Below are 27,714 nucleotides of genomic sequence, written 5' to 3'. Positions count from 1 at the left end.
GAAAAGTAAAGAAATGCAAAGAAAGCGTTTGCATTGCGGAAATATAAAAATGTCTGGATGTTCGGAATTTCCACATTCCACAACAGTAGGTGGCAGTAATGTGCTTAAACGATATTTGTTCCGCGCCACAAGAAGATACCGAATCAATGTGGCTACTTTCTTGCACGTTCTGTACGAAATCAAAAGCTACTCTTTCTCGAATCAGCACTAAAGGGATTGCAGCCTCGACACACCGCGTCCATCACTACTTGAAATGACTACTGCGACTCATGAAGTCTTCGTGTTGCACGTCGACGCTTCACAGCTATCTTGGCTTTAGCTTGATAGCCGCTAACAAAGAGACACGTTTGTTTGCAACACATTTCAAATCGGAGCGAGTGTGAAAGTGTTGCGATTGTCGTGTAAAATGTGTGCAAGAGTAGCAGAGTACGCGGAGGAACTTTGTGGAACAAAAGAGGAGAACGAACGGCAACAACTGGACGCAGTTTGCAAGCAGCCTCGAGTTGTGTTGCACAGAGCTGGTTTGTACACCATCACGTGTTTCGAAACAACTTTTTAATTAATGATAAACAGAATATTACTGTTTCTATTTTAAAGGAATCCTCTTTACTACAGAATACTTATAATGACCAAATGAAGCCCAGCAAAGTGTTGAAGTCTTACATTAAAGCCAAGACTAGGCCGCCATATTACCACTCCCAAGAAACGTTTCTTGGCATACGATCCTATACATTTACAGTATCGAAATTGGAGAACATTTAAGATAGTGCTGAGTAGAAAAAGCATGATTTATAATGTTTTTAATTTGTTTAACATAAACAAGAGTACTTAAGACATTTTACAACTTGCCTAAAATACATGTCTAAATTATATTTACAGGAGGAATTAAAGTATTATAACTGTAATTCAACACAAGATGCCTCTGCCAAATCTAATATTGGGGTCTAGGAACTGAGTGATAAAAGAAAAAGGGGGTCTTCAATACAGCACATATCTTCCATTTGTTAAAATAATAGCACCCGCCCCCCAGCCCAATAACAAGAGCCTGCAAAGAGGTACAGCTACGGCGCAGCCGATTTACCCATTCAAACACCAGTTGAAAATAAAGTTCAAAATTTACACTCCTACGGACTTACAGTGCACAGCATGAAATCTGATTTTTATCAAATCGAATGTGTCTTCTTGTGTCCTGCAGATGTCAGTGACACATATCTTGGTCCTTGGCAACAGGAACCAGAGGCCCCTCAAGTTAAAAAGGAAGAGGAGGCGGAAGAGCATCAGTTCAAGAAAGAGGAGGAGGAGCCAGAGTATGCCCACATTAAAGAGGAAGAGGAGGACGACATCAAGTTGCCTTCTTGCTTTGTCCCTGTGAAGAGTGAAGAAGATGACAAGGGTGAAAGTGAGGAGGCCAGAGGGGCGGAGCCTCCAAGCAGCAGCTCAAGTCAACACATGAAAACAGAAGGTGATGGACAAGCACGAAGTGAGATCACAGCACATTCTCCTGACCTCGATAATGTTGAACAATTTGACGATGGTACCACATGTCATACACAAAAGAAATGTTGGGAGTTTTCTCGGTGTGAGAAAATATTAAGTTGTAAACGGAGTTTGAAAGATCATATGAGGACACACGGAGATAAATGTTTTGCTTGCACGCTTTGTGGTAAAGGATTCTACAGAAAAGCATGTTTAAAAAGACACATCAGAGCACATACTGGAGAGAAACCATTTTCATGTGAACTTTGCGGGAAAAGTTTCACACAAAAGGCAAATTTAACTAAGCATAAGATAACACACACACAGAAAATAACTTTTGCCTGCTTAGTTGGAGGTCAGACATTCTCTGAAAAGACGAGCAGAACAAGAACACACGACGGCGACAAGACTTTTTCCTGCTTAGTTTGTGGTAAGAAATTGTCTACAAAGCAATCTTTAGCAATCCACACAAGCACGCATACTGGAGAAAAACCTTTTGCCTGCTCAGCTTGTGGTAAAAGTTTCCCCACAAACGGAAGTTTTGAAAGACACGTCAAAACACACACTGGAGAAAAACCTTTTGCCTGCTCAGATTGTGGTCAAAGATTCTATAGAAAGACAAATTTAACAAGACACAAAATGGTACACACTAGAGAAAAACCTTTTACCTGCTCAGATTGTGGTCAAAGATTCTCTTCAAAGACGCATCTAACAAAACACACAAGAACACACACTGGGGAGAGACCTTTTGGCTGTTCCGTTTGTGGTAAAAGCTTTGCAGAAAATAGCACATTGACAATACATACAAGAACACACACGGGTGAAAAACCGTTTGCCTGCTCAGTTTGTGAATATAGATTCACTGAAAAGTCGCAGTTGACGAGACACATAAGAAAGCACGCTCAAGAGAAACCTTTTGCATGTTTAGTTTGTGGTAAAACGTTCAGTATAAAGGCCAATTTAACGGCACACTCAAGAACACACAGCGGCGAGAAACCTTTCAGTTGCAGTTTGTGTTTTAAAACGTTCACTGTTAAGCATCTGCTGAAGGATCACAAGTGTGCTGATTAGTGAAGCAGCAAAATGGAAGAAACTTAGAGGTTGTGGTTAGGAATCGTGAGTTATGACATGCTGATTATGTCGTGAAATAAGTAGCTGGATGTGAAAAATGGGAAGACATTTTGATAGCATGTATGCACTGTTTTCTCTTCTTAGTATGAGCCACTGTGCAAGTTCAGTAAAGAAGAAAAACAATTTGGTGTGGAGAAGTTTTGCTGATGTTTTAGAACGAGTATTTTTTACATAGCTTTTTACATTTGTAACTAGAACATTCCAGGATCTGAGGAGGCGGGGGTGACATGTTCCCCCCTATTTGAGAAGGACTAACATACAATAAGAGCAAGAGTTGAGTCAGTACTTCTTCCAGTGATTTTATTTTATTTTTTAACAAGGATCTACTTCTTCAGAGTGTGATACATTTAACACATGTAGTGTAATGTGCATTCTAATTTTTTTTATTATTTTTGACAAACAGTGCTCAAAAGGAGAAAATGTGTTTGTTTTTTGTTGTCATTGACAGAATATTATCAAAGTGTATGTTCAGCTAATTTTCCTGAATAAAGTGTTATCAATGAATGAGGTGTCTATGAATCAAATATTCGATCTACCTACCTACCATCTATTGACTAGTATGGCCGAAGTCTTCAGTCAGAAAGACTACTGCGAATCTGAAGGTTGAATGTCTTCAATAAACTCCACAATGATGGCAGAACACAATATAGTACTTGGGTGTGGAGTGGTAGTCCAATGTGGTGGTGTATTAGTGGTTTTCTATAAAGAACACAAACATAATTGAAATGAGTTACACTTATAAATTACACTAATAATGCCAAATGTTTTCAGTAACTAATGATTATGAACCATTCTGTTTATGGAGCGTAAATAATTTTACAGTATTTGCCCAAAATACAACCTTTGCACTTGCGCAGAATGTCCACATGGGCGAGCCAAAGATCGCCTAATGAATTCTGGCTTCAGAACGTCAGCGGGTCAATAAGGGCCAATCTATGCGTCAACAATCGAATGTTGTTTATTTGTTATGGCAGCGCCTTAAAGATGAAATTATCGTGTTGAAGGGCCTTCAACACGATAATTTCATCTAGACTTGTGTCTAAATTGAAGGACCTGTGCTCAAAAAGTGGTTATAGATACTCCAGGAACTAGAAAGGGGGGCAAAGCCAAAAATAAGAGCAAACAACTACGAAGGAATAACTCAACTGAATAGCAGGAACAAAGGAGCCATGACAGCGACACAAACTTAACAAAAAAACAGCAGACTATATACACACAATCACACTGATTGACGCAACAAGACACAGCTGGGTGAGGGCACTGATTGGTCAACACGCGAGGCAGGGAAGACAGGTGGGCATAGTTTCGCATGACGAGACAATAACATATCAAAAACACTAACCAGACAAAAGACAACATGAACACCAAAACTACAAACAAAATCCCAACCCCACCGAACCATGACAATGTGTGTGCTTTGCTGTACGGCCATGTGCCTCCTTGTACTTGGGTCCTCAACCATGCCTCACATGACACATAGGGCTTTAAAACAATAAACCTATTTTAACAAACTGGATTATGTTTTTATTTCTTCATTGAGCATTTCATGCACAATTTCACACCATTATTTTAGTCATTTTAAATGATAAATATAACATATACAGGACTGTCTCAGAAAATTAGAATATTGTGATAAAGTCCAATATTTTCTGTAATGCAATTAAATAAGCAAAAATGACATATATTACGGATTCATTACAAATCAACTAAATATTGCAAGCCTTTTATTGTTTTACTATTGATTATTGTAAGAAAACTCAAATATCCTAACAAAATGTCAGAATATTTTCTCAGAGCAAATAAAAAAAATAAAAAATCAATTTTAAAATAATAAAAGTCTTGCAATATTTCAGTTGATTTGTAATGAACCCAGAATTTATGACATTTTGCTTAGTTAATTGCGTTACAGAAAATAATCACAATATTCTAATTTTATGAGACAGTCCTAAAATAAATATAATTTTGGTCTATATAACGTGCCAAACGGACGTCCACATGACCTATTTTGAACCCAATTTCAACTTTGAATAGACGTTTTATATATGTCACTAATCTACGTTGAAATGACGTTGACGAAATTACGTAATCTGATATTGCAATCTGCACCCGAAAGTAACGTTTTTTCTACGTATGCCCATTACGCAGAAACTACGTTATTTCTACGTCGGCTTGGTCATTGGGAAACAAACAAACAAACAAACAAACAAACTGTAGCGAGCAGTGACGGGAGTCGGAGGCAGAGTGTTGAAGTCCGGAGCCAAAGACCGGCGGTTTATTGATTCAGCTTCTCATCGTTTAACAGCAACAACCACTCACTCTGCGCGAGGCTCACAGACCTACCAACATTTTGTTCTTTTATCCTTTCATCCTTTCATCCCAACAAACTCCCCCTTCGTCCCAACGTTCCGTGGGTGAATTATGTTCTAATCACTACAAAACAAACAAAAAACTTGCGCCTATCTCTGGAACCGTTCCATATATGAACTGGTTGGGCCCTCCACGGAAGTGACGTACAGGTGACTTGCCAATGTCAGAGTGCACTTTGTTGAAGAAAATCAGAATACCGCAACTTTCAACTTTATTTCCAGAGCACATAAATAAATAGGAATAAAAAAAAACATTAAAAAAAAAAAGTGTTAGTAAATTGACATAAAAACGCCGTTCGTAAACATACACAAACCAAAAAAATAATCAATTTATAAATGCATACAATGAGTAATGGCAGCGGCACCAAGTCGAATGGAGTCGCGACATGTTCCGTGGGAAAGAGGAAAGGCAACGGCAGCTGCCGATGCCGCGGCATAAACGGAAGGGAAGTCGCCGCTGCCGCGGCATAAACGGACGTGACGTCACTGATTCTACGACTCATGCCGCTGCCGCTAAATGCGCTAGCGCTAGCCCTTTCTCAAACCCTTTATAATAATAATTAAAAAAAACTTCCCGAATTAGTACTGAACAGATCGAAGCCTTGACTCAGTACATACATCACTCCTTGCTTACTCACTAAGCCTTCGTGTCCGGATAAACTCGTCTTGGTGAGGTCTGAAACTTTCCATGCTATCTTAGTTTAGTTTACTATAGCTCGCTAGCCGCTAACAAAGGGAGATTAGAAACTCGTTTGTTCGTGGCACATCGCGAAACATAAAATCGCTTGTGAACGTGTTGGGATTGGGACTGTTGTTTGCAGATGTGTACAAAATCGACAACAGAGTACGCCGAGGAACTTCGTGGGACCAAAGAAGAGAGCAAACGTCAACGAATAGACGATGCTTTCAAGCAGTCCCCAGTTGTGCAACTCAAAGCAGGTTTGTATACGCACTCTTGTTTAGTGATGTATCTTATTTAGAACAAAAACATCACGAAAAGTTGGATCTGACAAAATAATTTCAACGTTGATATTTTGCCGTGAGTGGTAACTCAAAATTTCGCGCTCTTTGTATGACTTGAAACTGTTGGCATGACGTCGGTGTCCTCGTGTCGCAACGCGTTGGCCATCTAGCGTGGAAATTATGTCTTGTTTATAATTTTTCTGCTCATAAAGCAATCATTTGGAATTATAGTAAAATTACCATTAAAAACTCAAACCCCTTCTTTTATGATCAGAGGTATTATTTTATTCATTAAAAACTGTACAAATCAGCATAGGAATACACTTTATTGCTATAATAAAATTTCTTCTCAAGGAAAATTTTACTGTAACGCAGAATTAAATAACATGAATTGGTGTTCAATTCTGCATTTCAAATAAAATAAGAGCTTCAATTTAAAATGCTGCATAGCATTTATCCTTGCAATAATTCACTTTCCAAGTTCACTGACATAGATGAAACATGCACCTTTTGTGGAAATGAATCAAGAACAGTTTTACATTTATTTAGTAATTGCCCTGCGTCATCAAAATTTTTGGAAGTATTTAAAAAATATGCATATGAGAAGACTGGACATATTCAAAGGTGTAATTCTAAATTCCATTCATGATGTAAAATCTTCATCCAAGTTTGGTATCAGTTTTATGCCCATATTTGGCAAATTTTACTTACAAAAAATAAGAATTTACAAATCCCTGACAGATTTTAATATATTTCTTGCAAAATTTGATTTGTATATTAATTCCTTGAATTTTTCAAGAAGTAAGAAAAGTGCATATACATTGAAAATCCTTAGTGTTGAAAATGTATTGTGCCTTGGCTTATTTTCCTTATTGTTGTTGTTGTTGTTGTTATTTCATTTTATTGGAAAGGGAAAATGCACATTAATGAACAACACGAGTTGTAAATATGCCAGATTCTAGCAGCAGTTGCTAATTTGCATCTGTAGTCCCCTATAAATACATTAAAATACACATCACATAGCAATAGAAAATCAAGATAAAACAAATAAGAGCATTACAATAAAACAATAGAATACCATAATAAAATGACTCAATAAAAACAAATCAATGTAAAAAGAGTTAATGTTCACACTTCTGATTGTCTTTCAGCCAACATTTAAGATTTGCTTTAAAAGATGAATATGACGGACATTCCTTAATTGTGGAAGGTAGACTGTTCCAAATGTTCCCCCCCACAACAGATTAGAGGTATTATGAATCAATATCAGGCTTGAAAGGGAAAATTGATTTGAGTTTTGTTGTGTTTCTGTAAAAGGTGTTAATTTGTGGAATAATTTTGGTACTGACCTGAAAAGATGCAAGTCACTTGCTGAGTAAAAAAAAAAAATGTTTAAAAGCAAAGTTCAAGAGCATTTGAATCAGACATGAGATTGTAAAACTGCAGAAATTTAATTTTTTTTTTTTTATGTACCGGTATGCGTGTAATGAAAATTGTATACAGTATGTGAGTAAGAGGATGTATTATTATTATTGTGTATGCCTATGAATTTCATGTACATACGCTATTGGCAAATGTAAGTATATGTCATTTTTCTTTTATTGAAATGTATTAACCTATTGTATCAAAAATGAAATAAGTCAAAAGATACAAAGAATAAGGGGTGGGACTAGCTAAGTTTTCAGCTTCTTCCTAGTCCCTTTGAACATGTAAACTGTCTGTCACTAATAATTGTATAAGTTCCTTCTTTCTTTTAAATTTCTTTTATTTTTAATTTTTTTCTGCTACTTGTTTATGTCGATATGTTCAATAAACAAAAACAGCTAGGTGATATGACTGAAAAATTTATCATGGTTTAAGTTTTTCATATTAGTCGTTATCGACAGTTATATTTATTTGCTTTTTTTTAAATAATATTCAATATAAGCATCAGGAAAATAAAAGGCTGAATTGAATTTAGATGAATTGATTAAAAATCTATTTTTAAAGACGTCAACACAACCAAACAAAATTTGCACACAGTGTCAGCAACATAAACCAGAATAAACTTGAGGTTGTCAGAACATCTGCAACATGAAATACTGTCAACCTCTTTTCCTGCCATATACAGAAATTTCAAGTGACTTTGTGGAAAAATAAATCTATCAAACACATTTTAACTACTTATAGCTCAAAAATTCAATTTTGAATAGCAAATGAAACTGAAAAATGAAACTGCACATACCTTTCTTTGTTGTTGTCGTTTTTTAACTGTACTTACCTTTCTTTTTTTTTTCTTTTCTTTTTTTTTTTTTATCTGCACATACCTTTCTTCACATACACAATGCGCATATGACGTCAGATCCGCCGACAGAGGGTGGGAAATTTTAACCCAAATCCAGTCTGAAAAGTGTGCATGCATCATGGAACCCATTAATTTCTTTAGTCTCTTGTTTTAATTCATATTTTAGAACAATCTTTTTTTTTTTTTTTTTCTCCCAATAGCCTCTAACATTTGTCAGTGGCTTAAACGCATTTCTAGTGTTTCAATTTATTGAATTGGGAGAGCTTGATTTCAATTACGAATCATTTGAGTTTAATCTGGTTAGTCAAGGCACCACTGAAGAAACAGTAATACACACAATGCCAAAGTCAAAGTACGAATTCAGAGTCAGACTGAACCAAAGTACGGTAAATGCGTTTGTCTTCTTGTCCTGCAGATGTCGGTGAAAACTATCTCAGTCCTTGGAAGCAGGAGGCAGATTTCCCTCAAATTAAAAAGGAGGAGGAGCAACCTTGCATCACAGAGGCGGAAAAGCCCTTTCGCATCAAAAAAATGGAGGAGGAGAATATCAACAAGTCATTATTTACTGCTGTCTTTTTAAAGAGTGAAGATGATGACAAGGGTGAGAGTGATGAGAACGGAGGGGCGGAGCCTCCAGGCGGCAGCTCAAGTCAACACTTGACAGAAGGTGAAGCAGACCTCCGTGGACCATCACAAGCGCGTCATCATGACACGTCAGACTTTACAGACACTGACGATGATGATGATGATGATGATGATGGCGACAATCAACGTGAAGGCCTTGAATGTTCTCAGTGTGGGGGGAAATTCAATCCAAAGTGGTACTTGAACATTCACATGAGAATACACACTGGAGAAAAAACTTTCTTCTGCTCAGTTTGTGGTAAAACATTCTCCACTAAAGCACATTTAAAAAGTCACACAAGAACACACACGGGAGAAAAGCCTATTGTCTGCTCAGACTGTGGAAAAAGCTTTGCCATAAGCGGAGGTTTACAAAGGCACAAACGAACCCACACTGGAGAAAAACCTTGTGCTTGCTCAATTTGTGGTAAAACATTTGATATAAAGTTACATTTAAGAAAACACTCAACTACACACAGTGGGGAAAAAGCTTTTGCCTGCTCTGTTTGTGACCAAAGATTCTTTCAAAGCGGCAATTTGAAAACACATAAAACGATGACGCCACTCGAGAGGATTAAACAATTTTCAAGACTGGGTATTGAGGAAAAACGACAGCTTTTAAAGGACGGGAGACCAACGCCTGATTTACCCGCTCTTCAGCAAAAGAAGGGACTGAAGATAGTACGTACTTTCCAAAAAGAATGGTACAAAAAGAAAGAATGGCTTTGTGGATGTACTTCAATTAACCGGCTATTCTGCTATCCATGTTTGCTATTTGGCGGCACCACCGACAAAGTCTGGACAAACGCTGGATATTGGGACTTGAACAACTTGACCAGTGCCATAGCCAAACATGAAAAATCGGTGGTCCACATTCAGAGCCAAATTGCTCTGAAAACGTTTGGCCTCAACAGAATAGACCTGGCTTTGGATGAGCAAAGGAGGCTGGGCATTAGCATGCACAATGAGAAGGTAAAGAAAAACAGAGAAATCCTTAAAAGTCTCATAGATGTTGTGTGTTTCCTTGGTAAACAAGAGTTAGTTTTCCTTGGGAACAAGGAAGATGAAAGTTCGTTAAACCGGGGAAATTACATTGAACTGCTGCACCTGCTAGCCAGCAAGGATGTAAATCTAGCCTCCCATTTAAGAACTTCAATAGTGTTTTCCGGCACCTCTAACACAATTCAGAATGACTTGATTGAGGCAATTGCATTTGTTCTAAGGGACAACGTAAAAGAAGAATTGAGTGTCTCACAGTTTGTTGCTGTGGAGGTAGATGGGACTACAGACATCACTAATAAGACTCAAATCTCTATTATTTTAAGGTATGTCTCTGGCAGTGAGGTGAAGGAAGCTTTTCTTGGCTTTGATGATGTTAATGACAGGAGAGCAACAGCAGTCGCTAATTATGTTTTAGGTGTGCTAGACAATCTCAACTGCACGCAAAAATTAGTAGCGCAAACATATGATGGGGCATCAGTTATGGCATCAGAACTAAATGGAGTGCAGGCAAAAATCAGAGATAAAGTCCCTGAAGCAATGTTTATGCACTGCTATGGCCACAAACTGAACCTCGTCCTATCACAGTCTGCACAGATGATCCCTGAATGTAAAGTCTTTTTTAAGACTCTGGAAGGCCTTGCTGCATACTTCACCGAGTCTACAAAACGCAGCAATCTGCTTGATGAAGTAGTGAAGCGGCGCATTCCACACGCATCAGCCACCAGATGGAACTCAAATTCCAGGCTAGTTCAGACTGTCACGTCCTACCATGCAGAGCTTCGTGAGGTGTTCAACCTTATTCAAGAAAATCCTGACGACTGGGATGGACAAGCTCTAACTATGGCCTCTGGATTCAGCCTTTGGCTCGCTCAGGCTTCAACCTGCTTTCTTCTCATGATGTACAGTGCGATTTTCACAGAAACGGATGCACTCTTTCGTGTTCTTCAGGCCAAGGTGATGGATATAGGATTCTGCTGCCTTCGTGTCAGTGACACTATGAAAGCCTTGAGCAACCAGCGCGAGTCATTTGACTCATTTCATGAACGTTTTCAAGAGCGGTGCAAAGCTCTAAACATTGTGGACAGCACACGACGCAAGCAGCCGGCCCCAGATGAGAGACGGGAGCTGTTTTATAGCATTCTGGACAATATCAACCTTCAAATGGAGGCAAGATTCAGGAACTTGGGAGAACTTGATTTTCTGGCTTTGGTTGACTGTAAAAAGTTTGATGAACTGTCAGCCCACTTTGATGATGCTAAATTACATAGCCTCGCTAAATATGGCAAACATTTTGATCTTGTGAGGCTAAAAGCCGATCTAATTGGGCTATATAGTTCGCAGATGATCAAAAACAAGTCACCTCACCAACTGCTGGCTTTCCTGGTTGAAAATGACCTTCAGCGGACTGTTCCAGAGGCAACGAAACTTCTGAAGTTGGTGCTGACCATTCCAGCCACCACGGCATCGGCGGAGAGGTCTTTTTCTGCCCTAAAACGAATACAAACCTACAACCGCAACAGGACAGAGCAAGGACAACTTTCATCTCTAGCTCTCATATCCATTGAGAACGAAAGACTTGTACAACTGAAGGCCAAGACACAAGAGTTTTACAATGCTGTGATCAACAAATTCGTACAGAAGGACAGGCGCATGGACTTCATCTTCAAATAAAGTAAGTCTGAACACATATTTACTCTCTCATAATCATATACAGTACTACATTTATTATGACAATGATGTCCATTGTGCATGTAAGATCTATGGTGAATATTAGAGATGTTCAATCAGTACCACTTTTTTCAGACCGATACTAGTACGTGTACTTAACTCTTGAGTAGTCTTCGATACCAAGTACCGATACCACGACTACTTTTGATACATAACATTTCCAAAAAAACAATGACAGATTGTCATTATCTGCCTGCCTACCTAAACCTAGAGCTCACTGCACAAAAGAACACACACTGGAGAGAAACCTTTTCCCTGCGCAATTTGTGCTAAAAGATTCTCTTGAAAACAGCAGGTTCAGAAACACAAGTGTTCTGGTCAGATTAAAAGTGGTCATTGAAGCTATCAAAAAATCAGAAGAAACTGGCACATTGTGGTCAGAGGTAAAATTATGAATTTCGCAAAAAATACCAAATGGAATTTTAGGATGATTTTTAGATGCCAAGTTTATCAGAGACAGAAGAATCGTTATGTTGTTGTGATAAGTTTTCCCCGCAAACATGTCAATAAAGTAAAATATAAAATATTTTGTCTCTTTTGGCTGTAACACATTTTGTAAACATTTAAATCACAAGCGCATTCCCTGTATAAATCTACTGCTTCACATAAGTAGTGTTGTGTTTGCAAACATTTTGTTCAAAAAGAACAAATTTTTTCAGATGGGCCGGCTTTCTTGAGGTGAACTACAGTATATGTACTAGAAACATGCTTTAGGTTGGAAAAGAGGTTATAGTTGACAAAAACTAACATTGGAAAAATGTTTTTTGCTAATGATATAAAGTAAAAACGACGATGTTTAAAAAACAAAAACTTCCTGAAGCGACATCTTACATTGACAAAAATAATAGCAGAAATGTCCTTTGTTTTCATCTTTGTTAATATCACTATCATGAGCTTTTGGTGTTCAATTGAAATGCGTTTATTTCAGTATTTAACTTCAATTTAGTCATGTCAAAATATTACAGTTTCATATATGGGGAACTGCACGATCCAGGTCACCACACTTAATTAATATTCATGAGTCTAGCGAGGAGGGTCAAACTCGGCGGGCAGGTCATGCTAGAACGGCTGTAAACAGTCTACTAGCGAGATGTCTACTGCCATAATCTACTAATTCTGTACGAGAATTATATCCCTGGTGCCAAATTCACTGGTATAGACATCAAAGAACATACTAATGTTCAATTGAAGAGATGGCTTGTGTATAGAGGGCTGAAAAAGACGAGGAAAAGAGCCGACCTGATCCACAGTTAAAGTTTTTTTCTCCCCCTCAAAACATTGTCCTACGCAACTGACAATTAGATTCTCCAGTTTCAACAAGCTATCCCTTATTTTACCACCATATGCCCTGTCTGTCATATCTGGTTGTCTTACATCTTTGATAGTTGTTGGAGGTAAATATTGCTTTTTTTTGTGTATACATGTATGTGTGTAGCAAGTGTATGCGTGTGTCTCATGGGCACAACCAACAACACTCACTCTCAATTCTTTCAATTGTTATATCCTTCCCCATTCCTTAATTCAGAGAAGGCCCTACAGATAAATTTTAATACATGTCACAGCTAGGGCTGGGTATTGCCGCCAACCTCATGATACGATACGTATCGCGATTCAGGGGACACGATACGATACGTATCGCGATACAGGGGACACGATACGATACGTATCGCGATACATATGTATCCCAATACAAGGTCTTGAAGGCGATACGTATCCTGATATTTTACATTAATTTACTTGCATTTTATAATAACAGTCATATGTATACCTAAAGGATATGTTTAATATGCTGGATGACAAAAATCTTTTTGTTAGTAGCTCTTCTGGTTTACCACCAAGCGGCATGCCTGGTCTAAATGTGTACGCACTGCAGAGCAAGGAGCAGTTTTCACAGACGCACCAGGAAAATTTACTAATAGGCATGAGCAAAAATATCAAAGTATTAAAATTACAGCTCTAAAATTTGCTTATTTAAAATATTTGGGGAAATAAAAACAGCATTTTTTTTCATGAAACACATTCAATTTCGTTTTTTTAAACAAAATATAGGAAAATTGGTACATTAAGACACGTGCCATGTTAAGTTTATAAGGAAATAAATGTTGATATTCTTCCTCTGCTTTAATTTTTCTTAGCCAATACAGTGTCAATCACCGGTTAGCTATTTTTGCATTAATTGAAGGCAATTAACGTCAAAGACGCTTCTGGTCTTTATTTTTTAGGTACAACGCAAGCTGCAAAGGTAAACATTAACTGCTTATTTATAGCTAAAGAGTAATATCGATTCTGACGCCTGCGTATCGATACGCGTATTGCAATGAGGCCCGCAACGATATATTGCTGTATCGATTTTTTGGGCACACCCCTAGTCACAGCTGCACGAAAGGCAAAAACAAACAAAATCGGACGGTAAGCAAGACAGGTCTGTACCATTTTAGCCTTTTCCCTCATCATTCATTATTGTCGGGGTAGTGCCAAATACATACAAATAAAGACAATCGTTTTCCTCTTCGGCACGGCGGTGGCCGGTAATGGCAGGATTGTCATCTAGAAGCATGCATGCATGCCCCTCAACAAAATATTTACTATATGTAAAGGTGAAAGGCTTCACCTCACTGGCGTTAAACTGCTCTTTTGGACGTCAGCACAAGTTGATCCCCTTTCACATTCATAACTCTGAATTTTTGGCTTCGGGAAACGACTAAAGAATACATCCTTCATATTTGGACGGTTGTAGTGTCTGGAGTGATTTCTGCAACATGTCCAAAATTGGCAAAGCAACAGCTTCTTAATTTTACTGGCTGTTTATATCGTTCTTAACATCTCGTCCAACATAAATACTTTCTAAATCGAGTCCTTAAACCTCAATGGGGACAGAGAGTCAAGAAAAGGAGACATTCTATATATAAAAAAATAGCCAGGCTGAGATTTAATTTGATTTATTTTAATGAAACAAGACAGACGGTGACTTCATGTATTTAATGAGATATGACATGCGGTCCTTTTATCTATGCAGGTGTTCACAGCAAAATGAATCATAAATGATTATATAATGGTACTCATGTTAAAGATGTTGTGCAACAAACTATAGTTAAGTTAATGAGTTTAAATAACTGGTTTCTTAGTCCGTTTCAATAAAACAAATTAATTAAACAAAGTAAGTTTATGACTTGAAGGGGCTGTTAATAACATATAAAATATAAACATAACACAAATAACAAAACGAACATTTATTATTGTCATGAGGTGCGTGAGTGGCATGTATTTTTAACTTGCATACAATGTTTTTTTGTGACATTTTTTCCATTTTATTTATTCAGCCTTTGTTTGTGCAAGTAAAGCAATTAATAACAGATTCTCATTTGTAATTCTGACTTGGCAGAAGAAAGAGTAAAACAAAGCAAAAATAAAAGTGAATAAAATTATATAGATAAACTGTACAAGGTGATACAGTTACATATTTATATTATACATAACATACATGTGAGCAGTGATTGAAGACGTCCTGTTTTTTTTGTTTTTGTTTGTTTTTTAATCAACATAAATCAGTGAAATTGTGTGATTGAAAAAAGAGCCACTTAACCAGGGAGTACAGTTCTTTCTCCGGCCTCTCTGCGAAGCATTTAGCATCATGACTTGATTATTATTCAAACAATTATGACTGCACAACAAACATATGTTCATAATGACACTTTGCTTCATAATCTAAGCAACGTATGATCGTGTCGTGAGTAGTAGTCGGAATAGTGTCCACCTGTAACAACAAAGCAACTTGAGAATATTCATTGACAGTAAATCACGATTCCAGCTAACCCTTGTAATCTCTTTCTTTCATAAAGTCCCATTCAAGGGTGGCACAGTGGTTGAGTGATTAGCATGTCCGCCTCCCAGTGCAGAGGTTGTGAGTTCGATTTCAGACTCCTGGGTGGAGTTTGCATGTTCTCCCTGTGCCTGCGTGGGTTTCCTCCAGGTACTCCAATTTCCTCCCACATTCCACAAACATGCGTGGCAGTGAAATTGAACAGTCTAAATTGTCCCGAGGAGTGATTGAGAGTGCGACTGGTCGTCCATCTGTGTGCCCTGCGATTGGTTGGAAACCGGCTCAGGGTTTAACCCACCTATTACCCGAGACAGCTGGGATAGGCTTCAGCACCCCCCGCGACACTTGTGACGAATAAGCAGTTTGGAAAATGGATAGATAGATGGAAGTCCAATTCATAGAAGAAAACACATTTTTTCACATGTCGAACATTTGAAATTGAGTCTACAGTATGTTGATCTCACGGGAGCCAGGCTGCAGTATGCGCAGGGTGAGAATATGCTTGACAGCTCTTCTAAACCAGGGGTAGAACAAGGCATATATCAAGGGGTTCAGACACGAGTTGAGATAGTACAGGTACAGCGCGTATACTGAAAGCACCTCATAGAGTAAAGAATCAGGTAGTAGAGACACACCGTAATATGGACAGAAGCAAATGAGGAATATGACAACGAGAACGCCAAGAGTCTTGGCGGCCTTCAACTCGGACTTCTTTGCTCTTAAAGGGAGAGAGTGTTGAAGGGTGCCACACGTAACATGAGAGCGAATGGCTCGCGCCTGAGAAACAGCAACCACAAACACTTTTGCGTACAGAATGACAATGATACTGAGTGGAAGGACGAAAGTCACCACCAGATCAACGACTCCTGTATTGAAATAAAAATTCACAACACACTCCCCATAACAGGAACGGTACTTTCCTGGATGCATTATCTGATCGTAATAAATGATTCCACTGTAGCAAAGTGATAAAAACCAACATAGACAAACACAAAGTTGAATTACTTTCACAGTGACCTTGGCGTTATAATGCAGAGGATCACAAATAGCCACATATCGGTCAACTGATATCAGCACTATGTTTCCAACTGATGCGGACGTCACTGTTAAAATTGTGTACGAAAACAGAAAACAGAGAACATCACCAAGAGACCAGCATGATGCCACCATGTAAATTTCTATCGGTACTATCTGGAAGCCCACCAGATAGTCGGCAACAGCGAGAGAGAGGAGGAGGAGGTTGGTTGGAGTGTGGAGCTGCCTAGACACATATACACACACATGAACCGACAAGCTGTTAAAAACACTTCGAAACCAACATCTGTAGGCAGAATACATCATTTTACACATAATAGTATTCAAATCAAGTCACAATGCACAGTTTGTTTCCTTGAGATAAATGAGACAATATTAACAGCTTGAGATCAAGTTCAACTTTGTAAAACTGGTCAAACAAAAAAGGTTAGTTCTAGGCTTAGTGTTAGGGTACACCGAGAAAAAGAACATGCCTGAAATGGGAGATTGAGATGATGACGAGCAGGTTGAGCACCACAGTGAGGACAGCAATGACAGACAACGGGACAAAGTCAACAACAGATTGAGATGAGGGCTTCCTGCAGGAGATGTTGGGCAGCTGTGGAAAGCAGAGATCCGATTGGTCCTCAATGTCCATGGCGAAACCAAACAGGAGCTCAGGCAGTCTTCTGCCGAAAACTCTCTGTTGTCCATCTCATTTATGTCTTTCTAGTACCTCCCCCAACCAAATGTCATTGGGTCAAAATTGTCAAAGTATGATGTCATGATTAGCACCAAACCCCAGACACTACTATCAACAGTTATTTGAATACATATTAAATATAACATCCTATTAAATATGATCTTAAATGTTTTAATGTTGAACGGATGTTTTCCTATTCTGTTTTACTTTTGAGTCAGGCAGTCCCCCCTCAAATTTCTCCAGACGTTCCGAAATTCTGGTGCTCACCTCTAAAGTGGAACATACAAGCGCTAAAATGTAGCACATAACTCCTGTTTGGGGCTCCTTCTGTTGGCTACATGTGTCCTTACGAGTTCATCTTAAGTTTACGCTATTTCCGGAATTTTAAAATTTGGAATCTTCCAGTGCATTGGATTGAGGAGTTGACACATGTTGGGTCAAAATTTCGACCCAAAAGTAATGTAGGTAAAAACTACCCATACTCCTGAGTACAAGCTAACGAGGGGACTCGTAAGAGTATGCAGAGTGACTTTTGTAGCCCTATGACCTATGTAGCCAGTGGCCACATGTATCTCCTGACCAGAGATACATGGGGATACAATCTAAGGCATTTTTCTGCCTGCCTGAGATTGCACCCCCTTTCCCCCACTTAAATACATTTCTGTTTGTCCTATCCTCACATAATTTCTAGTGGACACTGAGAGGAATATTAAGAGTATTCACTGTGAGTTTTGTGGCTCTGTGACCCTCCTGACCGGAGATACATGGTATGCATACCCCCCACCTAAATTCATTTCTGTTTTCCAAAACCTACATGCTTTTCATCATATATGAATGGTAATAGTAAGAATATCCAGCGTGACTTTTGCGGCTCTTTGATCCTCCTGACCAGAGATACATGGGGGTGCAATCTAAGGCAGCCCGTTTTTTTTTTTTTTTTTTTTTTTGTCAGCCTGCCTGAGATTGCATCACCCCAAATACATGTCTAGTTTGTCCAATCCACACATGCTTTTCAATTGATACCGACGGGGCTAGTAAAAGCATTCAGGGTGAGTTTTGTGGCTATCTGACCCTTCTGACCAGAGATACACAGGGATGTCGTCTCAGGCAGCTATTTTTTTTTCAGCCTGCCTGAGATTGCATCCGCCCAAATTAATTTATGAAATCCTAATGTGCTTTCATCATATACGAATGGTACTTGTAAGAGTATTCAGGCTGACTTTTGTGGCTCTATGAACCTCATGACTAGAGATACATGGGGTTGCAATTCTGAGGCAGCTGTTTTTTTTTCAGCCTGCCTGAGATTGCACCCCCACAAATCCATTTCTGTTTGTCCAATCCTCATGTGCTTTTCATCATATACGAATGGTACTTGTAAGAGTATTCAGGCTGACTTTTGTGGCTCTATGACCCTCATGACTAGAGATACATGGGGATGCAATTCTGAGGCAGCTGTTTTTTTTTCAGCCTGCCTGAGATTGCACCCCCACAAATCCATTTCTGTTTGTCCAATCCTCATGTGCTTTTCATCATATACGAATGGTACTTGTAAGAGTATTCAGGGTGACATTTGTGGCTCTGTAACCCCCTGACCAGAGGTACATGACAAAGCTAGCGTTTAATGGCGAGAGAGTGTGACGTACGGTGTTGCTATTGAATGTTCCTACTGAATTATTGTATCGTTTTTGTATACTTGATGGCGACTATTGTCTATTAGAATTGCATTCTAAGACAAACAAGAGCCACACGCAAGGTGGAAACAGCCGTGTATGTGAATGTTGTTAATTAAATGCACCACATTTGGTGTTTTCCACAAACTCAAAATAAAAACCCTTACAAATTAAATGTGTAGCGACAGACTGCATTCTGCACCATGTTGCATTTTCAAAATTAAGCCCCTGTAGCCATTTTCCTTAAATATGAACTTTGGTTGGCATGTATCATGAGTAGACAAAAAAGTCTCAAGTATCCATGTCCAATTTGTGTGGTTCGGTGTGCCTACATTGTTGTTGTTGGTTTTTCCAGGGTGTGTAGGTGGAACATTCGATGGCAGTGAAGTTTGAAAAGTCTCGGATATGCCTTTTTATGGACCTTGTGTACACTGCTAAAAATAAAAGGGTATTTCCCAACAAATTTAGTTAGTAGTTCGTACACACAATGCTGCAACATAAATTAATTGTCTTTATTCTTTGTTTAAACCAGGTGAGGCAATTGAAAGCAGTGTCTCATTTACAACGCCAACCTGGAGGCACCTTGAGCTTCGGTATCTTGCCCAAGGGCACTTTGACGGCAGACAGTCAAAGCCGAGATTCAAACGGGCGACCTGCTCTACTGACTGATCCGCAGCCGCCCATTTAGCAACATTTAGGTATTTTGAGGTCTGTGGTTCCCAATGGAAACATGAAGTACCTCAGGGAGGGAAAACACCACTTGGATGCTTCAATGTCAAACATGTAATAATCCATTGAAATGTATCGGTTGTCAATGAACCAAGTCTTTCTGTCAAATTTATTTTCAAGTGCACCTTGTGTGTCCCCCGGCGACGTCCTCTGAGGTTTTGGTCGACCATGTTTTTGTCACTGGTTCACACCTTAGCTCATTAGCGCATTGTGATGTTGACAGCGTCTTGCAATCAGAGTTGTGAAGATGACAACACGTGAGGTCATGCTTGTGTGTCTCCCAGCAGACACAGACAGCAGACTTGTTGTCTTGAATCAGCTAGATAAGGTCAAAAGCAGGATGATGCCAGGACAAATTGGCCTTCGCAACCACTTTTCTGTGGGACATGACAGGTCATTAGGTTACATAAGTAATGTCCACTCTTCACTTTTTGGATCTTTGCATGTGTTGCTGCCCCGTGTGTGTGTTAAAGTCTGAATTGTTTGGAGGTTTAAAATTAAATTACAGTATTACGCTGATTTCCGTTACCCCGTATGTGGCCGAAGCACGCACACCAGAAGGGGCAGAACAGTGTAAATTGAATTGAAAAAACAAAACAAAAAACAGTTTAATTGTTCATTCCTTTTAATTATGTAATTACTGAACTACAATAGAGCATTGTATTTCTGAGTACTATTTTTTTTAAGTTGTTTTTCAAACGGTTGCAATGGATTAATGGTATCTCTGTTTATTTCAATAGCAAAAGATGATTTGAGATAAAAGTATGTTGTTGTTTTTACAGTTCAGTAATCCACATCCATCAATGCAATTATGCTCCAGACCACCTCCACAAGTGAAACTTGCAATGTAGAAATAACCTATTTAAATACTCCACAGTCATTTTTATACCATTTACAGTACTTAAATACACTTTTAAAATCATGCAAACACATTTAAACACAGGATACGTACGGTATGGAAAGAGTGCGATAAGACAACACAAAAATAGTGTGCAACCAGTGTTTCGTTTCGTTCATTAAGAGCGCCACTGACACTGCTCAGGAGCTCTCATGGCCTCTCTTCCAAATTCATTACAATCATTTACAATCAATTTTTAAACATACAAGCACACATACACTAAACAGAAAAATAAATACGATACATAAATGAAATCTCACTATTCACACAGTGGAATTACATTAAATAATACATACATAATAAGTGTAATACAATCTAAATAATAGATATGCTCCAATTTGTTTAACAAACTTATCTCACAGCCCAAATATGTGCATTACAAAATGAACCTACAGCCATCGCTTTCGGTAGGCGTATAAAGCAGGAATACAGTTAGTTTGAAGTTTGAAGTTTGAAGTTTATTGAACATATGCACATATACACGTATAATTATATAAACACAAAGTTAAAAGTAAAAAAATAAAAATAAAATAAAATAAAAGAAACATCCAATAAATATCTATGTATATGTTCAAGGGAGTAGGAAGAAGTTGAAAACTTATCCAGTCCTACCCCTTATTCTTCATATCCTATCACTTATTTATAATAAATTACATTTTTAATAAAAGAAAATATAATGCTACTCGTATAAAAAAATAAATTAAAAATAGAAATAAAAATACACTAGTAACACACATATATACAAATTTCATTACACTCATATTTATACATCAAAGAAAAATAAGTAAATGAATAAATCATTTCTACAATCTTCTTAACTTATATCTGATTTAAATAATAATATTGAATTTTACTTTTAAACATTCTTTTAAATTCAACAAGTGAATTACATCTTTTCAGTTCGGTTCCCAAGTTATTCCACAAATTAACTCCTTTAACGGAGACACACCTTTGCTTAATATTTGTTCTTGTTTTGGGTTTTTTGTATACACTTGTACCCCTTATATCATAAGGACAGTTTCTAATTTCAAACAACTTTTGAGTACTGTGGCAGAGTAGATTATTGTATACTTTATACATTATTTGTGCTATTTTAAACTCAACCAAGTCATAAAATTTCATTGTATTTAATTTAATAAATAGTGGATGTGTTGATTCTGTATATTTTGATCTATTAATAATCCTTATGGCTCTTTTTTGCAATTTAAAAACAGTGTCAGTATTTGTTTTATATGTGTTTCCCCAAATTTCCACACAATAGGTCAAATATGGTAATAATAATGTATTATATAATGTATATAGTGAATTCATGTTCAGGACCTCCTTGGTTTTATAGAGTATCCCTATGATTTTTGACATTTTCCTTTTAACATTTTCTATGTGTGGTTTCCAACATAATTTATCATCAATAACTACTCCAAGGAATTTATTTTCATACACCCTTTCTATTTCAATTAAATTCACCCTAATTTTAACTTGATGAGTGATTGGTCTAGTACCGAAAACTATGAACTTGGTTTTATTTAAATTTAATGATAATTTATTCATATCAAACCAATTTTTTATTGTACTTAATTCATACTCCACAGTAGTCAGAAGCTGCTTCAAGTTGTCTCCAGAACAGTAGAAAGTTGTATCATCCGCAAACAAGACACTCTTGAGTATTTTCGAGACACAACAGATATCATTCATATACAATATAAATAATTTAGGGCCCAGCACAGACCCCTGAGGAACTCCATGAGTAATCTTCAAGTGTCTTGATTGTACATCATTAAACTGCACATACTGATATCTATCATCCAAATAACTTTTTATCCATTTATATGCTAAGCCTCTTATACCATATTTCACTAATTTATTCATTAATATAGAATGGTCTATGGTGTCAAATGCTTTCTTTAGATCCATAAATATCCCAACAGTAAATTTTTTATTGTCTATGTTGGTAGCTATTTCCTCTACAAGTTCCATGACTGCCATTGAGGTGGTCCGTTTTTCTCTAAAACCGTACTGATATTCACTCAAAATCTTATGTTTCTCAATAAAATTATCCAGTCTATATAAAAATAATTTTTCTAGAATTTTTGAGAACTGTGGCAACAATGATATTGGTCTATAATTACTAAATATATGTCTATCACCACTTTTGTAAATAGGAATTACTTTTGCTATTTTCATTTTTGATGGAAATATACCAGTTTGGAAAGACAAATTACAAATATATGTAAAAGGTTTTACAACATATTCTATAATACTTTTTACCAGTGTCATATCAATATTAAAATAGTCGGTAGACTTTTTATTTTTTAATGTTTTTACAACATTTAATACTTCAATATCATTAACACCATTTAAAAACATAGTGGATGAATTATTTACAACGTACTTATCTATTTCATGTTTATTTCTTGTCTCTGGAATTTCATTTGCCAAATTTCTACCCACATTAACTAAATATTCATTGAAGTTATTGACTATGTCTGAAATTTTATCGATTACACTGTTTTTATCTTTTATAAAATATTCTGGATAATTTATTTTTTTAGATCTATTTTTAATTACATCATTTAGTATTTTCCATATTTCTTGCATATTGTTTTTATTCTGCTCTAGTAATGCATGGTAATGATCTTTCTTCCTTATACGTATAATATTTAATAATTTATTTTTATAGGTCTTATACTTTGTTTCAGATTCCATAGTTCTTGTTTTAAGAAATCTTTTATATAAAATATTTTTCTTTTTACATGCATTTTCTATCCCCTTTGTCATCCATACCTTATTTGGACCTTTATACTTCCTTTTAATTTGAACTATTGGACAGTGTTTATTGTATAAAAAGTTAAATGTTGACTGGAATTCACTATATGCAGTGCTAGGATCGTTTTTTGAATAGACTTCAGACCAGTTATGCTTTTCTAGGTCCAGCTTAAAGGCAGCCATGGACCTAGGTGTTGTTAATCTTTTTTCAATTGTGTAAGTTGACGGCTTCATAATTTTTTTTTCAAAATAATCATGAAGAACTGCAAAGACCGGAAGATGATCACTTATATCATTAATAAGGAGTCCACTTTCTATTTTAAAATCTATTTTATTTATAAATATATTATCTATTAGTGTAGCTGTATCAATTGTTATTCTACTTGGTTTCGTAATGACAGGGAATAAACTGTTACTATACATCATATTTATAAAGTCGGTTGTTTTCTGGTGTCCATTAGGATTTAACAGGTCAATGTTAAAATCACCACACATTATTCGCGTTTTTTTATCATTTGTATAACTAAGAATTTCTGCTAGTTTATCGTTAAATGTGTCAAGACATGACCCAGGTGTCCTATATATACAACTTATAATTACATTTGGTACATTTTTCATGTGTACCTCAATTGTCACACATTCCATTACGTTATCCATGGCAGTTGTCAGATGTTCAACTTTACTACATTTAAAAACCTTATCAACATAAATTGCAACACCTCCTCCTCTTCTGTTTTCCCTATTCATGGTAAACAGTTCATATCCTTCCATCTCAATATCATTTGTTATCTCATTTTCAAGCCATGTCTCTGATATGGCTATTACATGGAATTTGTTAATTTTACGCAAGCATTCTTTAATTTCTGCAACATTTTTATGTAGACTTCTACTATTAAAATGTATAATTGAGAGTGCATAACAATCATTATCTATATTTACATTTAGTTGTTCATTTGTATAATACTCACAAACGATATCATAATTGTTGCTACCAAAAAATGTATCTGGGTCAAGGGTATTTTCTAAATCAGATATCTTATATTCCGTATAATCAAATATTTTAAGGTTATTTCCCTTTGTGTACAAATTTGCCATTTTGGCATTTTGTAGATCTTAGTCAGGTATACTATACCCAGCATACTATATATTCTTTCAGTTTATTAGTGAGTTGCGTTGGTCTTGATGTCTTGATGTGCTTGTTCAGTTGATGACGTTAAATAATTTTCAAGAAATAGCATCGCACACTCACCAAGTAGATGTAAAAAAATCTGCGATGCTATAATTTTATTTATTTTTTGACTTTTTCCTGGCGTCTACACCACCTGCACTTCTTCGTTTGCCTTTTCCTCTCTTTTTTTTCATGCATTCAAAGTGTTTTTAATATCATTTTTATTTCATTTATTCAACATTTCTTTATCCAGATAATTGCAAGTGAGTACAGATTTTCCTTTGCAACACTCATGTGGCAGCTGACAGCAGAGTAGGCAACAAAATATGCAATAAATACACTGAGGTTACAACATAATATAGGTACATTTAAACACCCATCTCCACTCATATCTAAGTGTTTTCCTTGTTTTCACAAATGTATATCTACAAACTGTAAAAGTGAATTGCTGTGTTCCAGATATCCTAATTTATGAATGCTCCTTACCCTGGTTGAAAATGGCAACAAGGTAAAGAATTAAGCTTATCTTTAAATAGATTTATATTTGTGTTTACCTTTTGGGTTTAATTAGCCTGACTATCTGACTATAGGATATGTGAACATGTCTGATTGACGCGTCATCATGTTTGTTTTATTTTCCAGCTCTTACGGTGTATGTTTGTGTATGAGACAAAGAAAAAGAGAATTAAAAGGAAACTTCAGACCACCAGTAAAGCTTCATTATTTCAAATGACGCTACATAAGATCCACTTGAGGGTAGTCGTGCAGGTCATGCACCAGAAGGAACCCAGTGGTGGGTTTTGTGTAGTGGTTTGGCTCTGGGTTAATGTTCTCAGTTTGGTTCATTTTTAAAACTGCTGGGTCAAAAAAAAGCCAAATTGGGTGAAATAGTTAATAATCTAGCACTGGGCGGGGCCGAGCCAATGCTGGGTTATTTGTATCCAGTGCATTGGGTTGAGGATTTGACAACAATGGGTGAAAAGTAGGAGCATGGATGTAAACAACATTTAATGACATTAATGATATTAAAATGTCATTTGTATTATATTATTCTGAGAAGTAATTGCAAGGTCAGTTTGTCAGTGTCCAGTTGAAAAACAAGCTCGGAGAAACACAAGCATTGCCTCATATGTTGTTGTGTTGTCTTTACACCTCTAATTGCAAGACTCTGTCATCGGTGCACACTAATGGGCCAAGGTGTGAAGCGACAAGAAAAACATGAGACAACTGTAATGAGGACGTCCTTCAGGGACATACAAGGCGTTTTTGAAAGTAAACTTTATCAAAGACAAAGATCAACAACAGATACATTTGAATTACAACATGTTTGCCATTCAACTTGGAATGAATAGTGTCCACGTGGTGTTTTCCCATCCTGAGGTACTTTCCCTTAGACATCTCTGACCTCAAATGACCTGAATCTGGTTCAATCTATTTATTTTATAGAGCCTTGCGTGATTATTAAACCCAACTGCTTGCTAACTTTATGGGGAAAGGCCTGTTTTGTTAGCCATGAATGGAACATAGATAGTCCAAGATAGCCTCGATTCCTAGACCTTGTTTGCGACCTCGACCTCAACCTTGATCTTGCCTTCCCGTCTTGTTTCTTGTAAATTCTTGAAGATTTCTGTTGTACTTTGCCTTGTTGCCCTTTTGGATTGGTTCAAGTGTGTTTTCCGTTCTGCGTATTTGTTGCGTGTGTTTTTTGCTATTTAAATTTGTGCTTGCCATTGCAAGCTCTTTTTGTTGAACTTTTGCCTGTGTGCTTAATTTTTTTGTTGTAAATAAATCATTTTCTAAATGTACGTACTTGTCCGAATTTTGGATTGGCTGGTACAATTCAGCCAGCTCAAGTTGTCATTACAGCCTTACAGAACTATAGTACGATGAGTTATATTGTAAATTATGTGTCTGTAAGGCGTTTCAAACTCTTATTCCATATGTTACAGATGCCAGCTTGAGCTGTGCGATTGTATTTTAGTATAACTTCCCTTCTCTGAGCTTTCACAGGGTCTTTTGCCCTTTGCTGACTTTTAACTTATCAGTCAGTGCGCTCCACTTCTAAGGTGATGCCGTAGTTCGAACCCAGAGTGGGTCGACGATGCTCGAATTTCATCGGTTATACATGTGCCCCTTTCTTTTGAATTTGAGCACCTGCTCCTTCAAAGCTCACTGCACGCCCCTGGTCTCATCAGTTTGTAGTAAAACATTCTCTGTAAAGTCAGTTCTAGAAACTCACACAAGAACACACACCGGAGAGAAACCTTTTTCCTGCTCAGATTGTGGCAAGAGCTTTACTTGTGAATCAGATTTACGAAATCACAAAGCAACCACCACTGGAGAAAAATGTTATGCATGCTTAATTTTTTGGTGAAACATTCTATTTTAAGGGAGGAACTACACGCAGAGGAGAAAAAGCTTTTGCCTGCTCTGTTTGTGGCCAAAGATTTTCTCAAAACTGTCATTTGGAAACACAAAAAAGAACACACACCGGAGAGAAACCTTTTCCCTGCACAATTTGTGCTACAAGATTCTTGAGTAAAGGACAGGTTCAGAAACGCGTGTTCTGGTTAGAATAAAAGTGTTTTTTGAAGTGGGAACTAGTTACTTCGTTATTTTTATTTATTTTTTTAATTTTGTTTAACACATGCATATGGCCCTGGAAGCTCCCTACAATTTTTATTTTTAAACAAAGCTGTCAATTCTTTATATGTTTAAAATGAAAAGTTTTTTTTTTGTTTTTTGTTTTTTACTACAAATTTTTACACTAATATTTTTACATAAAAAAATGTTGTGAACATTTTATTTTTGTTGACTCAGTTTTATCAAGCATCTTGTCTCGTGGGATTTGTCTCTTCCCCTCCCAATTTAACAGCAATAAGTCACAGCACGAAATTTCACTGAACCAAATGAAATGTGTTTGTCTTCTTGTCCTGTAGACATCGATGAAAAATATCTTCGTCCTTGGCATCAGGAGCCAGATTTCCCACAAATTCAAGAGTTGGAGGAGGAAGATAAGCCCCATATCATAGAGGCGGAAAAACACTTTCACATCGAAAAAGTGGACGGGAATATCATCAAGTCATTACTGACCATTGTCCTTGTAACTCATTCACTTCCAGCCATTTTCACAGAAGTAATCCCGTTCGCTCCCGGCTGTTTTACTGGATTTTGACTGATTTTGCAAGGCCCACAGAATATTGTGTTCTATTGCTAAAAAAAACATGGAACCTATCAAAAGAAAGATTGAAGTCTCTTCTTTCATCGGGAAAATAAAGTAAGTTTCTATCTGTTTCCGTTTTGCAGCAATTAGCATGAGAAGAGAGCTAAGTTTCATCAGTTTTCACAAATCTATTTAAAATTGTAAGTAAGTTA

At 37.0% G+C, this 27,714-nt stretch overlaps 2 protein-coding genes and 1 pseudogene across 6 annotated transcripts; 2 read left to right on the top strand and 1 right to left on the bottom strand.

Moving 5' to 3' along the window:
- The first annotated feature begins 128 nt into the window (after positions 1 to 128).
- Positions 129 to 3,084, top strand: LOC144020771 (uncharacterized). The gene is made up of 2 exons (XM_077524559.1): positions 129 to 521; positions 1,196 to 3,084. The coding sequence occupies exons 1-2, from the start codon at positions 407 to 409 to the stop codon at positions 2,545 to 2,547; spliced, it is 1,467 nt and encodes a 488-aa protein (XP_077380685.1). The 5' UTR covers positions 129 to 406; the 3' UTR covers positions 2,548 to 3,084.
- A 2,273-nt stretch (positions 3,085 to 5,357) lies between these two features.
- Positions 5,358 to 27,631, top strand: LOC144020748 (zinc finger MYM-type protein 1). Of its 5 annotated transcripts, none has more exons than XM_077524543.1 (4): positions 5,358 to 5,642; positions 5,795 to 5,912; positions 8,636 to 11,518; positions 27,279 to 27,631. In XM_077524543.1, the coding sequence occupies exons 2-3, from the start codon at positions 5,795 to 5,797 to the stop codon at positions 11,515 to 11,517; spliced, it is 3,000 nt and encodes a 999-aa protein (XP_077380669.1). In that variant the 5' UTR covers positions 5,358 to 5,642; the 3' UTR covers position 11,518; positions 27,279 to 27,631. The 5 variants fall into 5 exon arrangements, with proteins under 5 accessions (XP_077380669.1, XP_077380638.1, XP_077380654.1 ...); XM_077524512.1 differs by having other exon boundaries at positions 5,358 to 5,647; XM_077524528.1 differs by lacking the exon at positions 27,279 to 27,631 and adding an exon at positions 24,799 to 26,241 and having other exon boundaries at positions 5,358 to 5,647.
- LOC144020816 (trace amine-associated receptor 1-like) lies at positions 15,839 to 17,122 on the bottom strand (annotated as a pseudogene).
- Positions 27,632 to 27,714: the final 83 nt, after the last annotated feature.

Source organism: Festucalex cinctus, chromosome 1 (assembly GCF_051991245.1).
Source record: "Festucalex cinctus isolate MCC-2025b chromosome 1, RoL_Fcin_1.0, whole genome shotgun sequence".
Lineage (NCBI taxonomy): Eukaryota > Metazoa > Chordata > Actinopteri > Syngnathiformes > Syngnathidae > Festucalex > Festucalex cinctus.
This window is presented reverse-complemented; position numbering and strand designations above follow the sequence as displayed.